This window comes from Accipiter gentilis, chromosome 5 (genome assembly GCF_929443795.1).
Source record: "Accipiter gentilis chromosome 5, bAccGen1.1, whole genome shotgun sequence".
Classification (NCBI taxonomy): domain Eukaryota; kingdom Metazoa; phylum Chordata; class Aves; order Accipitriformes; family Accipitridae; genus Astur; species Astur gentilis.
Window position 1 is genome coordinate 7,537,805 of NC_064884.1, and position 16,336 is coordinate 7,554,140.

Consider the following 16,336-nt stretch of genomic DNA (forward strand, 5'->3'; position numbering starts at 1 on the left):
GTAAAACTGTTCCTGAAGTTGTACTTTAGTACTGACTTGTAGCATTTGTAAGGGCAGTCTGTGTGCTTCAGGAGTGTTCAGACTGGATCTCAGCCAAGGTGTACCTTGAGGAGTGCGCTGTGTCCAGCCTGAGCAAGGAGAGTGTGGGTCAGAGGCAGATGTACAGCTGGCTGGAGCGGAGCTGGCATAAACTGCAGAGCACAGCGGGGTTTCACTCCGATCTGGTCACGAGTGGCTTTCCCTCTGAAGAGGGTTGATGTTAAATACTTTCTGCAGCTGGTAGGTGTGTTGGCTAGAAAGCTGAAGTGTCTCTGTAACTAGCTGGGACTTCACTGGTTTCAGCAAGAGTTATCTTTGGTGAGGCTTGTTAGACCAAAGACAAATTTGCTGTGGAAAAACCAGAGGGAAGGAGGGATGGCATATGGCCATGAACCTGCACCTCTCACTGTCGAGGTAATATGCTATGAGAGAGGCTTGGTATTTGACTGAAGGAAAAGGTTGAAAAAGTTTTATTTTGATTTTGAAAAAGATTTAAAAACCTTTACACTTTTCACAAAACAGTTCTGATTTTCCAGCCAGCCCCGTCAGCTGTCTTCTAAATAGAGAGAAGTTTGTAATTTTAAAGCCTTTCACTTGGAGACAGCCCAGGTAAGGGCTGGTGTGTCAGTGGTGTGCCAGAGTCCCTTCCCATGTAGCTTCAGCGGTGACCCCGTCTGGTGTTTGAATCTGTAAAACACGCTGGTGCCCATGTCGTTCCCTATCTCATCCCTCTGCATCGCTTGTGGTAAGCGCACGAGAAGCCCCTGTCTGGGTTGCGCTCCCTGTGTGAATAACCACTTTGTTCTTCGCTTCGTCCCTTACAGATCACTTAGTGGCCCATGGACGTATGGCCGAGAAGGAAGCCCGGAGAAAGTTCAAGCAAATAGTGGCTGCTGTCAACTTTTGTCACTGTCGTAATATAGTCCACAGAGATCTGAAGGCAGAAAATCTACTTCTGGATGCTAACCTTAACATCAAAATAGCAGGTGAGCTAAGACTAGCAGTGTGGGAGGAAGGCAGCTGTTTTCAGAAGTTAATAAATGTAGGCATTGGCTGCTTCCAGGTATTCAGAAAGAAGGAAACGCAGTGCAGCTAAAGGAAGCTTTGGATTTCGGTGTGGCCTGCTGCCCAGAGCTGAAACTGCCAGGTTGTAGCCGGGAGATTTATATCTCCCTTCAAGTAGCACAAAATAAAAGATGACGAAAAAAAAGCAGGTTTGGCTTTGTAGGCAGATATGCAGCTGTAGTTACTGCAGTGTTCCAATATGCTGGATAGTGGGTGAGACTAATATTAAAAAATTGACCTTGCTTTGAGTCCTGCTGCCGGTTTAGGACTTCTTCGAAGCAGTTCAGACTGGGTGAGAGAGAAAGAATGGAAAAGGAGGGATGACAACATTTATGGTAGAGCAGTGAAGGGGAAACAGCACTCTTGGAATCATTTCACTATGCTGTCTGACAGAGCAAGAGAAGTAGCCCCAGTGCTTTGGGTATTTTATTCATTGCAGGGTGAGAAGCTGAAGTTACTAAATAAACAGGCCCTTACAGTCTGTTCCCAGTGTTTTGCTGGGCAGTGGGGTTTTTTGCTAATAACTGCCCTTCCAGAGAGCTTGCACCTCGGATGGTTTCTAGACTGACCTAACACAGGCCTGCATGTCTGTGATCCTCTTGTACATGAGATTGAGCCTTGGCTGCTGAGCTCTGTAATGCACTGACTAGACTTGACTTTAGCTTTGTGGGATTATGTAGCAACCGATTGAAACAAGAGGATTTAATACTGCCTTGCTCATCTCATTTCATGGGCTTTTGAATTGGAAGAGTTCATACTTACTGTTTAATTCTACTGGAGCCTAATGCATAGCAGAGCATTTTTTGAAAGCACTTTGTTGCCCCTTCTCTTAATAGGCTTCCTTGGAGAGCTTGTTGGCTTTTACAAGGGTTTGTAACTTGATTTTTTTTTAAAAAAAAGGTGCTTAGGGCTACAAAACTTTTCAGTCTGTGAGCAATTTTAATACTGGGAGTTGGGGAATACTCTTCTAGCTTGATACCATCTTGGAGAGAGGAACTAGTCTTGTTCCTCGTGTTACTGTTCTCTTATGTACCATCCATAGGTGTTAGATTAGAGTTTAATATTTGATTTGTAGTAACATGATTAGTAATTTCTTTCGTTTCTCTCATCCTCACTTTGTGAGGAGGGAATGGAGAAAGAATAGAAAGGAGTGAAGGACTTCATGAAACTTCCTCTGGACACTTAATGGTATGAACCCTGTCCTCCTTGGCACAAGGATGATAACCTGCTCTTTGCTGTTCTGGGAGCAGAAGATGAGCAAGAGACATGTTGCTGATGAAGTATAAGTGGTTTGTAGTGTTTCCTATGTGTTAAGCTAATCTGTGCTGCCTTGCGCTGTGCAGTGTTTTGTGGCCAGCTGAAAGCCTGCTAGCTCATGCTTCCCAGGACTGCGCTGTGTGCAGTCACCAAGAGAAACATACTGACAATGTGGGGAAAATGACTTGGTTTTGCCAGTCAGACTCATTTCCTGCTGAAGGAGGGCAGCAGCAGGCGCCTGTTGGTAGCTGCTGCAGTGGGCAGTGGAAGGAGTTGGTGGCAGGTAACGGAGCTCCGTCAAGAAAGGCTGTTCAGGAGGTCTTTATGAGCAGCACTTTCTGGTATCTGTTTTATGCAAACAGATGCACTAATGATTTGAGGCCATCTTGTGTTCATGGGGTAAAATCTAATCTGTGTGTAGGGGGCGAGGGTGCCTAGCAAATAAAAAGAAAGAAAGAAGTTAAAAACTAACCCAGGTAGAAATTGGAATACAGCTGGATTTCCTACAGAAATGTCCACATGAGCATGCTGACAAGCTCTGTGAATGTCTGAAAATTGTGGAAACTTTTTTTTAATCTAAGGGAGTTGGAAACTATTTTCTTTCCAAATCCCAGCTCCCAGAATGGACTCTAGAAGATAGTTCCCACCCTGATGGTGGTAGTGTTTTACTTGGCAGGAAGATGTGGTAGTGATTTGAAAAGTAGCCTGGAAAAGCTGATTTATGGTATAGGATTTTCCAAGTATTAAGTTTTGTCCCTATAACTCATCAATTACAACTTGACACCGGTTCTTCCATTGTTTCAAGAGCAAAAAAAGAAGCTATAGCAACCAATCTCTTTCACCCCAGACCTCCCAGAATAAACACTACAGAAATGCGCAAAGCCCTGTTACACAGGGTAGAGGATCGGCTAAACCTTCACTGCCAAACCCATTAAACATGTCTAACTCAAACCTCTTCAATAATCCATTTAATGTTCAGCTGATGTCTAGCTGATATATATATCTCAAGTGTCTTCTAAAGGCTCTGCTCGTTAGGTCTGGTCGCTTTTTATCTGCCAGGTAGCAGCAACACAGACAACCTGAAGGATGGATGCAGTAAGCCAGTGTGTCATCTCTGACACTCAGAGCTGAGACTGGGACTAGAGCTTTGTGGTTCTTCTGGTACCCATATGCACAGCCTTTAGTAATGTACATAATTCCATCAGCTTTTGGAGTTTTGCAGATTTTCTAGCACATTACTACTGACCTCCATTTGCAGCTTTGCATCCCTTACTTGGCATTAGTTAAGTAATTGACACAGCAAGATAGTGTAGCAGTCTCAAAGTCGGTTAATGCTGCTATTCTCACTCAGTGGTGACTACAAGTGTGCTTTTGGGGTTTGGGTTCAGGGTTTTTATTTTTTTTTGATTGATTGCAACTATACTATTTTTCCATAAACAGTAAGATAGATACAAACGCTCTTACCCTCCTGCTCATTTTTCCCATGGATGTCTTTTCTCCAGCATACCTTCTCAAAGTCTGAGTCAGTAGCTTCTGACACTATGTTCACTTGTGCTCCCAGTCAGAGGGTTCAGCCAGGAGTTGAGATTATTGCTAAATACCCAGGCCTTCCTGGGGTATGGTTTCAGAGGGGAATCTGATCTATGCATTGCTTTGCATTTGTTTGCAAGAGCCTGCTTGCTCTTTCACCTTCTGAGGATAAAAGTTCCTGTTGTGCAGATACTAAAGGCTCTTACTCTGAGGAAACGTGAGGGACTGGGCCCACCTTTTTACAGCACAGAGATGTTTCTTTTAAATATTCTCCCTATATGACATCATTGTGACTTTTACCTTGCTCTTTTCAAAAATGCTCTTCTTCCCTCTGCATCTGTTTGTGGAATGAGACCTGGTTGCTCCCTGGGGATTTGGATTTGTATGTCTGGGGTGAACTGGGGTGACTTGTCATAGTTTTTAAGAAAGTTTATTTAAGTTGTAGTTTGGGTTTTTTTGTTTGGTTTAGATTTTTTGTTGGTTTTTGTTGCTTTGGGGTTTTCAAATCTGCCACTGAACTTTCAGGGGGGCTTTTAAAAAGCCTGCTGTTTTCACCAGCCTTGACCTCAGTTGATGCAGCACAGGTGGGTTCTGGAAGCTGTTTTCAGCCTTTGAGGAGTACTTCACGTAAGATGGAGCCATCTGGCTCCAGCTCCCCGCAGAGACGAGCAGCGTGACTCACCCAGAGCCCGGAAAGTGCCGGATAGAGCAGCAGCTCTCCACAGGGAGAGGTTTTTCATCCTGAAATCTTAGGCAGCCATGGGGTGAGTGCAGGAGCTCCAGGACCTGCTGGGTGGACACCGACATGCTGGCGGCAGCACCTCTGCCCTTCTAGCCTGGTCCTCTAAGGAGAGGCTCTGTGGGGCTGCTCTCTCTGCCCACCTCCTACTGTCAAAAAGAGCTGTGAACCCATGGGCTAATTTCAACCTGATGTGGAAGAAGGGTAAAGTTTCAAAGATGGCCAATCTCCTGCAGCTCTTACAAAGCAGAGAAGGTTGCGGGAGGCAGCTGTTGCATGTCTGTTCAGAGGCAGTGGTGGCTGCCAGCTGGCATGGCAAGGCACAGCTCTGCCCTCGCTGCAGAATGTGCTGCTGCTTGCTCGCCGTGCTGCTATCGAATGGGGCTTGTCGGCATGACCGGTTAGCAGGCCAGTGCAGCAGTGCAGGGAACACCTCGGTCCTCTGTCCTGTGCAGAGCTGGAGCTGGTGCCGGGCTGCACAAGGCGGCGTTCACTGCTTTGAAAATACGGTTGGTTCCCACAGTGCTGCAAAGCCCATTTGAGTACATACAAGGATAAATAAAAGTAACTAAACCAGAATAATTTGCTCAATATATGTGCAGTACCAAAATTCCAGCGTGTACTTGCACAGTCGGAAAGAGTTTACATCTAAACTTGACTACAGATGCTTTGTTGTGAGGAGATGGAAATACATTTAGTGCTCTAGTTTTTATTGCTTGCTCTGATAGCTGTAATTCAGGCACTTGTTACACATTCTGCTTTAAACGTGAGACAGAACAGCTCAAAAGCTTGCAGAGGTGGAAAAGACAATTGTGTGGCTGTGTACTATTTCCCTGAAATAGTCCTCCAAAGGCTGACTGCTCCTGTGTTTTGGAAGTTTAGATGAGTTCATTTCCAACAGTAAAAACCCAAAGGGTGTTTAACTGCCACGTTTTGATACTGTGATGCTTTTAAAGAACATTTACCATCTCTGTGCTCTGTTTTGAGGTAGGGTTTGAGTAGCGTTGTCTGTACTCCAGGTATTTCCACAGGAACATGCCATGCTAGGTATTCTTCGCAAGCGTAAACCATCTCCACACGGAGAATTTTGCCCCCGCGAAGGAATGGGAGGAGGGGAAGTTGGCTGTACCTTCCTGGCGCTGAGCTAGCAGGAGTCGTGCCGACTGCGCCTGCTGTGCCGAGCTGTGCTAGGTGGTCTGCTGAGCTTTGCAGAAGCTGTTTGAAGGAGGAGAGGAAAGTCACCTGAAATTAGGTCATGGAAAATCCTGTAAGGAAAGCAGTGATGGTGAGTGGGAGCACAGACTCACCAGTTAGTGCATTGTCTGTGGAGTGCTTGTGGTGTTTTCTGTGCCTCCTGCACAGAGGTGTTGGCCATCACTGGCCTTGCTGATGGCTCGTTCTTGGAAGTTGGTGTGAAACTCTGGGCTCTGGTGTTAAGGGGCTTTTGTTTAGAAGATGACAACCGTTTTCCTTTCTGCAGGGTAATATTGAGTGTGTTGGGGCAAACCTGCAGTTTTATGTGATTTAGGAAAACAAATATTTCTTGATGGCTAAAGAAGATGGCATGCCAAAGTCCTTACCTTTTAAAGCATGGGTAAAAGACTGTAAGGAGAAATAAGCAGATGAAAATGAAGTTGAGTTTTCAAGATTAATGTGTATTTATTTCAAGAAATGGGAAAAAAACTTTTGCACTTTTGCATTTCAAGTATTCTTTACCATTTGTATACATGTAGTGAAGTATGCGTTTTCGGTCCAATTCTCCTGGCACGACATGAGGATCTTGTGTTTCACTGACAGGTAGGCAGTCAGCTGTGCATTATTCCAGATACGCTGCAGTTCTGACCACTGATGGAGTCAAAATTAATCTTACACTCTTTATAAGAGATTGTCACTTTCTGCAGCTGTACTGCATATTTTTGCCACGATGCTTTTTTGGTTTAATCAGTTAGAATTTGCAAACTGAGCTCTGGCCTCCTTGTTTTTTTCCAGTATTTCTCAACAAGCCTGCCATGAGGATCTGCTGCTGGTGTAAATGCCATGAAAAATGTCCTTGTTGCTGTGGGTCCCTGTCCACGTGCGTTAATGTCACTCACCCTCCTGCTGGCACACTTCTAGCAGAAACACAGGCAGAGCAGTTTGCAGATAACTTTTGTGTCACCGCTCCTTCTGATGGAGCGTGCTTCTAAGGCCACCTCGTTCATGGGACATGGAGACGCCTCTTTCTGACTGTATATTTGCTTTTATTCAATGGACATGAAAAAGAAGGAAATTGTTAGTGAAGCTTCTTTCTTTTTGTAAGAAAAAGCTCACTTCTCTTGAGTCCTTTGGTTTCTTTACTTCTTCCAGTGCGAGTCCCAGCTGTGTGCCAGAGGGTGGCAGGTTAATTATCAGAGAATGCCATTAGTGCCCACGTAAGCTGATGGTTGACTGCTTGTAAGGTTAAGACCTTTCATTTAATTTCTCTTTCAGGATTTATTATTTGCTGTTGGTGGATGATTTGACTGGGTTTGTAGAGCTGCCCACCATAACCAAAGTTTCCGGCTCACATAACACTTTCTGGAAAATCAAAGTTTCCCGTTCTTTTTCCCTTTGTCTGCATTTTGTCCTTGCTGCCGGCTGCCCTAGCCATAATGAAGTTGAGAAACTTGACATTGGAGATGGAAATTAACACACAAGATTTATGTGGGATTTCTTGAATATAAGGTGGAAGCCTCATTCCAAACCATCCACCTGACTTGCAGCAACCCTAGTTGATCTGATGGCTGGTGTATTGATTGACTCCAGCATGGAAATCACGTGGGCAAAAAGCAAAGAGGAAACTTTTGGGAAGATCTTTGTGTTCTGCTAAGCAAAAGCAGTATGGTTATAGTATGTGGAGCAGGCCTAAGTCTTGGTATTGCAGCAGGTTGTTTAAATGGGGTGTGGTTTATACTGTATGAAGTGGACATGCCGCTGTTAATACTTGGTCTTCTTTTGTCTCAGTACGGAGAGAAGTTACACATTGTTCAGGTGGATTCCTCATTGCTCTTACTGTTCTTGCCTCTTTTGCACTCTTGTTTCTCTGATGTCTGTGTATCAGTTATCCGTTCTGGGATTGTATGTGACTTTACTAGACTCAGCAAATTACTTATATCCCGTTTGCTTAGGACAGGTGGAGTGGATCATATTCCTTTAATCAGTTCTCTTTGTTCTTTCAGATTTTGGGTTCAGTAACATCTTCACACCTGGTCAACTGCTTAAAACCTGGTGTGGGAGTCCTCCCTATGCTGCTCCAGAGCTCTTTGAAGGAAAGGAATATGATGGGCCAAAGGTTGACATTTGGGTATGCGATGAACCTCCTTCTCTCTTTGATCTGATTTTTGCTCTGTTTGTTTGGCTTTGCTTCCTGAATACTTGGTATGTGTGTCAGAGAAAAGCCCCTGATATGGGAAACAATGTTTTTCAAAGAAACGCTTACAAAATTTTTTTCTGGCTACTATGTCACATGTTTTCTTTATTGGGAGGCATGGTGCCAAAAATATTAGTTGCCCAGAAAAGCGTTTTTAATTTAGTTTCCCAAAAACACGGTTTGCTTCACCGCTGTTGAATGGCAGAGTACTTTCTGCAGTAGGGCTTGATGTGGCAGAGCTGAAAGAGGAAAGGTCAAGTTTTGCTCGATGAGGTTTTTGCAGAGAGCACATTAGCACAGAGACTTGGGATGGTCTCCTCTGTGGCACTGCTGTGCAATGCAAAGCCTGCCTTGCCCTGCAGCCCTGCCTTTCAACACCAGCTCGGTTTCCTGCTGTCCTGCCTCTTTTCCTCGTGGGGCTCCCCAGGTTCTGCCAGCCAAGCCGGATGAGTGCAAGGGAAGGGTGGCATAGCTGGGTTTGAAACGGCCGCGCCGTCCCAGCGGTGTTAGGTTGGCTGAAGCTGTTTGGTCTGGGCATGCAGGTTGGCCAGACCCTCCTGCCGCAGTGGTGTGGGGCTGCCAGCTTCTTTAACCATTGGCTTCTAAGGCTCCAAAGAAAGTCTAAATTAGGCTTGAAGTTTGCAGGAGGAATTAAGCTGGCCTGGGATGTCAGCAAGGTCCATTCCAATGGGATTTGGGTTTTCTTCTTTATTATTATTTTATTTTATTTAAACTACATTTACTGCAATTAACTGCAGTCTCCTGGTCTCTCCCTCTAACGTTGCTGACACAACCTTTGTTTTGGATGCAGAGTCTTGGCGTGGTGCTGTACGTGCTGGTCTGCGGCGCTCTGCCCTTCGACGGGAGCACGCTGCAGAACCTGCGGGCAAGGGTGCTCAGTGGGAAATTTCGCATTCCATTTTTCATGTCCACAGGTAAGGGGTGCACACACTCCAGCATGCCTGCAGTGCTGAGCAGGTGCTGGTTGCGTCTCTGCTTACAGATTCTTTGGGGCACTTACATTATAGTATAGCAGTTGATTAATGTGCCAGTCAAGTGGTATGCCAGGAAGCTTATCCACTGGATGGTGGTTTGTAATGTAAGCTAAAATGAGTTCTGAGTCTGGAATTTAGAAACCAAAATACTCTTATTTAAAATCTCAGCTTTCATGTATGCAACTATGCAAACTATAGCAAAACGTCAGCAAAGATACACTCCTTCTAAATTTTGGGAAATGTGAAAGCTAAAAATGGAAGACTGATTTAGGAATATAGAAACTCTCACTGTACCTGTTTTAGACAAGAAGGTTTTCACAGCATTATGGCACGTGAGTTTCCAGCAATACCCCCATCAGAGATGAATGTCTGTGTCCTGTTTCTGCAAAATGCTTCTGAATGCTTTAGTAATAAATCTTGTTTTGGAAAAGTATGATTAATTCTCAGATAAAACCAACTTCTTTTCAGAACAAGTCACATGTAGGTTCTTGGTTGCCTGCTGTCAGATTAAGGAGTAATTTTGCATGGGCTGCGTGGAGTTTCCCAGCTGAAAGCTTCCTTGCCTGCCGCCTTACTTGTGGAAGAGGCTCTCTTCACACAGAAAATGCTTGCTAAAATGTGGTGCTTTTAAAGCAAGCTTAGATCTAATCCACCCCAAATGGAGGAGAGCCTCAGCAGTCCCCCACGGTGACAGCACATGCGTAATACAGTGGAGAAATCATTCACAGTGAGCTGTTCCCGCGTGGGGAATGGTCAGAGGATACTTTGCCCTTCAACACCCCAAAGCCAGTCGTGTCCCCCAGCCAGTGCCGGCAAGGCGAGGAGGGACGGGGTGACAGCGTGCCACCTAGGGGCTCCGGCAAATAGCACAGGGGCCCGGTGGCCTGGGTGGCTTGCTTCCTTCCTAGCCTGGGGAAATCAAATGTCTGCAGCAAAGCGGCATGTGTGTGAAGTGCAAAAGGAGAAGCAGTATTTTTGCTGTGTATGACTTCCTGTGGAGAAGCACATCACTTTGAAAGAAAAAAGTGCTTTTGCCCTTGCAGCGTGAGGCTGCCTTCTGCAGAAGTTGTGTCCCTCCCTGCGGGTTACCCAGCCTCTCTCTTCCCCTGCAGAATGTGAACATCTGATCCGCCACATGCTGGTCTTGGACCCAAGCAAGCGGCTCTCCATGGAGCAGATCTGCAAACACAAGTGGATGAAGCTTGGGGAGGCCGATGCAGAGTTTGACAGGGTGAGAAGCAGAAGCGAGCTGGTGTGCGAGTCAGGTCTGCTCAGTGCCTGCTGGGTTGCAGATGGGCTCCGGGCACATAGTGCTGCAATGTTCATTTCGGCTGTTTGAGACCTCTCGTTGGGAGTGCTGGTGCGCTGCCTTTCCGCTTTCTGTCTCCTGGTCTTGCTTTCCACACCACTCCTCATCTGCATATATTTTTGTATCTTGCCCTTTGGCACTGAGAGCCAAAGGGACTAGATTTCGATTTGGTGTGCCATCAGCCTTCAAAGCTCATGCCAGCTTGCAGCCAGAGCCTGGTGCATTGGTTCCTCAGAGCGCTATGACTCATCAGTGTGTCTTTGGGAATGTCAGCATTCAAGTCTGTGTCTGTGCTCTTACAGTTGATAGCGGAGTGTCAGCACCTGAAGACCGAGAGGCAGATGGAGCCACTGAACGAGGACGTGCTGCTAGCAATGGCGGACATGGGGCTGGACAAGGAGCGCACAATTCAGGTGAGACACCACAGCTGACAGTTGTGTCCTGCCTGTTCCCATTGAAGATCAAATGGCCACGTTTGTTGCTTATCGCCTCTGGTAACTGAGCACCCTCAGCACGGTATGGAGCATATTTTGTTGTTTGACAAAAGGCACTAACCGCTTTTCCCTTTTCCTCTTTTAGTCATTAAGAGCCGATGCTTATGATCACTACAGTGCAATCTACAGCCTGCTCTGCGACCGCCTGAAGAGACACAAGAATCTGCGCATTGCAGCATCTCCAAGTATACCACGGACCATGACCTTCCCCACCTCTGCTAACATCCAGGTAGATCTTGCTTGTGTAATGTTCTGCCAGCCCTAGAAGGCCAGCCAGTCCCTTACCTGCTAAACTCAGACTTGCTTGTGGGTGTCCTCATCCTGGCAGGAGTGTCAAAATGTTCCTCATCCAAGAACTTTGTGTGTATTTAGGGTGCCATAATCCTGAGATTAGGAACAGTTTGTTCATTGGCTGTGGGTTTAGCGAATACCTTTCAGACAAAGTCTTGTGTTAGCTTAGCGACAGAGGAGAAGGCAATGTGAGGGTTACTGTTTGGGAGGCAGAGTTTACAGACCAGGACTCCGGTGCGATGCTTCTTCCTCAATTTGTGCTGCTGTCCAAGAAATAAATATTTGCTTTAAGAGAGGCCAGGTCATAAGGGAAGCAGAAGAGATGCTGACCCTGCCTGAACAGAATGGAGGAGGGGAAATGAGGCAACCCCTTGAGAATTAGGAATAAACTGATCTTCACTGGCTCCAGGGTAACTTCTGTATTCCCAAGTGCTTAGGTCTGTGCGCTGGTGTTAATCCAGCTCCAGCGGTGTTTGTAAAGGGGTTGTATGAGATGCTAGCTTCATACCTTCTGATTTTGATCTTACTGCTCTTGCAGACAGAACAGACAGGCAATACCATGAGCATCAATGTGCCACAAGTCCAGCTCATCAACCCTGAAAACCAAATTGTGGAGGTGAGGTACACCCCTTGATGGCCCCTGCAAGTTCTTTTCCCAGGCTTGCACCGAAGGCTTTTGCTTGACCCTCACTTGTGTTTCAACATCTCCAATGTTTTGCCTGCCCAGACTGACGGAACAATGAACTTGGACAGTGATGAAGGGGAAGAGCCATCACCTGAAGCTCTGGTCCGTTACCTCTCCATGAGAAGGCACACGGTTGGAGTAGCTGACCCACGGTTAGTATTGGACCCTAACTCCCTGAGGGAGGATTAAGGGAACCCGAAGATTTACTCCTAGCATGTGACTTTGGTCCTTCTGAGATGTCACAGATTTATTCATGTGCTACATTGGCAGATGAGAGGCTAATGCCTGAAGGGGACTTCTGGGCTCTGTGGTATATAAGACTTGATCCATTTTGGACTGGCAATAGCCTCCAGTTTCTGGGCTGGCAAATATGCTTCACAGCGTGCCCCTCAGTCCCAGGTCTCTGCTTCACTTTAGGCAGACCAGGTGGTGGTGAGTGCATGTATCTGTATCATAGCTGGTATCAAACCTTTGGTTTCCCGCTCCTGCTGTGAGTGGCTTGGAGTTATTTCTGCAAACTTGATTTTTGCCAGACAGAGAAAGAAATTCAAGGTGTCTCTTTAGCAAAAGTGTTCTTTTAAATGTCCTAGTTCTGTTGCACAGCTTGGTTAGTATTTCAGCTGAGGATGAGATGCTTTCCTCTTCTTCCTCATCAGCTCTGTGTAAGCTCTAGTGGTGTTCACTGGTGTGCAAGCCAGTTTCTCACCTAGGGTGCACTGCTTTCATGTCCTAGGTAAAGTTTTTGTGATAAATGCGACTTGAGGGTAATGCAAAGAGCTAGTTCTGGCAAATCTCAACTTGGAGGGAAAGAAGGAACAAGTGAAAACCAAAGGGTCGCTTGGCTACTCTCCATGACCATTTTCTGGAGCAGTAAGAAGTCTTTTTGTGAAGGGAAGCAGAGTGTACTGGGTCTATGGGTGTTGCTCTCCACATCATTGCTAATTTGCCTGTCTGTAAATGTGATTGCACAGGACGGAAGTCATGGAAGATCTGCAGAAGCTCCTGCCTGGCTTCCCCCGTGTCACTCCTCAGGCTCCGTTCCTGCAGGTGACCCCAAATGTGAACTTCATGCACAATGTGCTGCCTAGGCAGAACCTGCAGCCCACGGGTCAGCTGGAGTACAAGGTACTGACTGATGCGTGCGCTCCCTTCTGCATTCTGTACCCCACCAGCACGTGGGGGTGTGTTTGTGCTCACACTTGCTCTCTCTATCTGCCAGTTCCTTGGACTCCATAAGCTTCAAGGTTTATCCTCTTGCTGTCTCTTTAGGTATCATTCTAGTTGGTTACTTAAAAAGCCAAAGAATGAAAGAACACTGCAATATGAAATTAATTAATGGGCTGAGGAGAAATAGGACTGCGCTGCCTGGCTTTGGAGCTGCAGGTTGCAGCCTGCCTGGCAACTAAAGCAGAGTGCAGGGAAATGGAGAGTTAAACACCACTTTTCCACTGACACTGCCTCTCTCTGCCCCACGTCAGCTCTGAGATGTTGGTGATACTCCTTCATCTCTCCTGAAGCCCAGAAGGCTTGTTTTCTCTCATGCCAGTGTTTGGGTTTGTGACCTTGGGGCTCAGGTACCAGAAGGATCCGGTATGGGGTCAATAACTGCACTGTCTGTGCTTACCAGGAGCAGTCCCTGCTGCAGCCCCCCACCCTGCAGCTGCTGAATGGCATGGGCCCTCTGGGGCGGAGGGCATCAGATGGTGGGGCTAACATCCAGTTACACGCACAACAACTGCTGAAACGTCCTCGAGGTCCATCTCCGCTCGTCACTATGACGCCAGTAAGTAGCAAAAGGAAAGAAGAGAATTGGTGGCATGCTTATAAATATTTCCTCCCACAAGCAGAGGTGACTGCCTCCAGGTCACAGCAGACAGAGTAGTAGCTCAGTCTGTAGTGCTCTGGAAGCACTGCAGGGAGTGTGCCTGCATGCTTCCAAAGGTTGCCCTGCTCTGGAGCTGTGGGGTGCTCTGTCCCCTTGTGGGAGAGTTGCTGTTCTCTCCTGTAGCTAGCAGCTGAGATGGTATTCCTCTCTGGAATTGACAAAGTATTTGTGAACTTTTTTTAACGGTTGCTTTTCTTCTCCTTTCCTGATCTAATAGAGAAAACGAAAATGTCCATCTTGGGCATTAATGCACATTCTTTCTTGATGCATCTGTAGCATCTGGTAGCACCAAAAGAAATAGCAACCTTGTACGAGCAGTTTTGATTGGGGAAGGAATGTTGGAAGGGGTTCTTGGCTGGGTGGCCTTGGTGCTGCAGAGGAGCTGACATACATCCTCGTGAAAGCTTGTTTGGGAAGGTCAGGTGTCCGCTGTGCGGATGGGACCACGCCGACTGCTTTCTGGAACCCATGGCTTCTCTTCTCTCTGCAGGCTGTCCCAGCTGTCACCCCGGTGGATGAGGAGAGCTCCGATGGGGAGCCAGACCAGGAAGCTGTGCAGAGGTAACTCCCAGTCTGTTAACGTTTGCCCTTACTACCTCCAAGAGGCTCACCCTGTGGGGTTCCACAGCTGAATTAAAACAGGAGCAACCTCATCGCAGGCAACAATATTGATTACAGCCAAGGCTCAACGTTTCTCTTGTTCTTGTGGGTGTTGATTACTGTAGGCAATTACTCCTCTGACACTACTAGGTGCTTACAAAGCTGGATTCCCCCTGAAATGGTTAGCTAATTGAGCAGTAGGTTCTCCAGAAACTCTGAAACTGCTAAATTCCTTTGCTTAGTGTGCACCAGCATGCAATCCACACTAACCTGCAAAATGAGTGCTAAGTGATTCCCCCCTCCCTGCTGAGTGATGGAGGTATGAAGATCTCATCTGTGGCCTTGGGTGTCAATGCAGCTTTTGTATCAAGACATGCAGTAAACATCCAACTCTGATGCCTTAAACAAAGTGAGCTTGCTGGAAATGCGGGTACCTCTAGCTTCTAATTTTAACAGTAGGCCTTAAAATCATCTAATCCAATAAGGAAAGGATTGTTAGATACCAGGCTGGAAACTGCTGTTCTTTTTGTCTGCTCCAAACACATACTAGGAAGCGGGTAGAAGATGCTTGTAATTTTCTAAATCCATGAAAACACTAACCATGTCCTTGCTAACATTTTCTTAGTAGCTTTTGCATAGTTTCTTCTCTGCTAACCAGCTGGTGCACTACATGTGGTGGATGTGGTTACGGAGTGCTCCTATTCTTACCTCAAACTTGAAAAGTTTTCTGGATAACCCCCCCCCACCCCCCCCCCACCCCCCCCCCCCCCCCGAGTTTGTACAGGCCACCACCTCGAGTTAGGCAGCATTTCCTCAAGGGCTGCGCTCTAGAGAAGGATTCAAATTGGAGGTTGGTTGCAGGCAGAGAAACACTGGGGGGTGGGTGGAGGTCATACCCCAGAGCCTCTGCCAGCTCTTCTCTCAGTGCTCCAGAGTGAAGGGGGGATTTGAACGGTGGGTGTGTGCAGTGACAGATTGTGCAGAGTGTGCGCTGATACTCCTTTTGCCTACCTAAGCTTAGAAAAAAGTCAAAGCTGGTACACGTGAAAGAACTCGCTTCCAGCCCTGCCTTAGAGTTAACACAGAGCACATCTTGTTTTCTGCATAGCCTTAGACTCTAGTTCTTCACCACCCTCATCTTTGTGCTCACTCTCACAGTATTTTCCAGCTTTGTGAGCTGCTGTTCATCCACTGAGCCATGGTACTGGGAAGGTACATGCTCATGACCTGCCCCAGCTGCAAGGCAGCACAATGAAAGAACAGATGCCAAGTCATAGTACTGAGCAGATGAAGAGCATGCACCTCCAGGCACTGTATGCTGTGTTCAGCCCCTGTTAAGCTGCTGTACCCTAACTGCACACTGTCTTCCCTAGCAGGGCTCGGGAACACAGGCTCTATACGCAGCTGTACACAGATGTGCTGCCTAGATAGCTATTAAAAGTTGTCATTAAGGGCCCATAATGTCCACTGACAACGCCTCAGGTGGTAGACAGTCTTTCTGACTGTGCAAATTAGATAAATCTGACTCTTGGCAAGGGGATGCCTGAACATCTTACCAGGGCAGATTTTCACCTCTCCTATTCTAAAACCTAAGGTTTTAGCTGAGTCTCAAATTAAAGCAGTAGCTCAGCTGGAAACATTTTGAAACCCGCATGCAGTATTTTGTAGGTTGCAAGCCACTGAAATCTTCAGATCCCACTGAAAGGCATGTCTCCTTGGACCCATAGGTCACTTTGCTGCTCTCAACAGTGCTGCCCTTAGTCCTTTCATACCACATGTTCTTCTTCCACCAGATGGCCCAGAAGAAGCCCCATCCAGGTTGTGTGTTAACTTGCTCTCCACCCCCTTATGTTGCAACATGTCAGTAGTCATCAGAGATGGGTAAATAGCATTAACATCAGGGACAGATGCAAATATTTAGCTTCTCAGAACACTGCTCTGAACACTCTGTATGCAGCCACCAGTGAGCAGTTTTTGCCCTCCTTAATCTGACCTTGAAAACAGAGCATAGTCTTTTCTCTGTTCCAGAGAACAGTCACATCTCCTTTGAGCTTTAGGA

At 46.6% G+C, this 16,336-nt stretch overlaps 1 protein-coding gene across 6 annotated transcripts in view; it reads left to right on the forward strand.

Annotated features, from left to right (window-relative positions):
• SIK3 (SIK family kinase 3) overlaps window positions 1–16,336 on the forward strand; it is a 92,289-nt gene that overhangs the window by 58,963 nt on the left and 16,990 nt on the right. For all 6 annotated transcript variants that reach the window (XM_049799302.1, XM_049799303.1, XM_049799298.1 and 3 more), the window contains 11 exons: window positions 864–1,025; window positions 7,828–7,952; window positions 8,830–8,953; window positions 10,126–10,244; window positions 10,625–10,735; window positions 10,902–11,045; window positions 11,646–11,723; window positions 11,835–11,944; window positions 12,764–12,917; window positions 13,420–13,575; window positions 14,168–14,238. In XM_049799302.1, coding sequence (XP_049655259.1) covers window positions 864–1,025; window positions 7,828–7,952; window positions 8,830–8,953; window positions 10,126–10,244; window positions 10,625–10,735; window positions 10,902–11,045; window positions 11,646–11,723; window positions 11,835–11,944; window positions 12,764–12,917; window positions 13,420–13,575; window positions 14,168–14,238 — 1,354 coding nt within the window. The remainder of the gene's footprint in view (window positions 1–863; window positions 1,026–7,827; window positions 7,953–8,829; window positions 8,954–10,125; window positions 10,245–10,624; window positions 10,736–10,901; window positions 11,046–11,645; window positions 11,724–11,834; window positions 11,945–12,763; window positions 12,918–13,419; window positions 13,576–14,167; window positions 14,239–16,336) is intronic.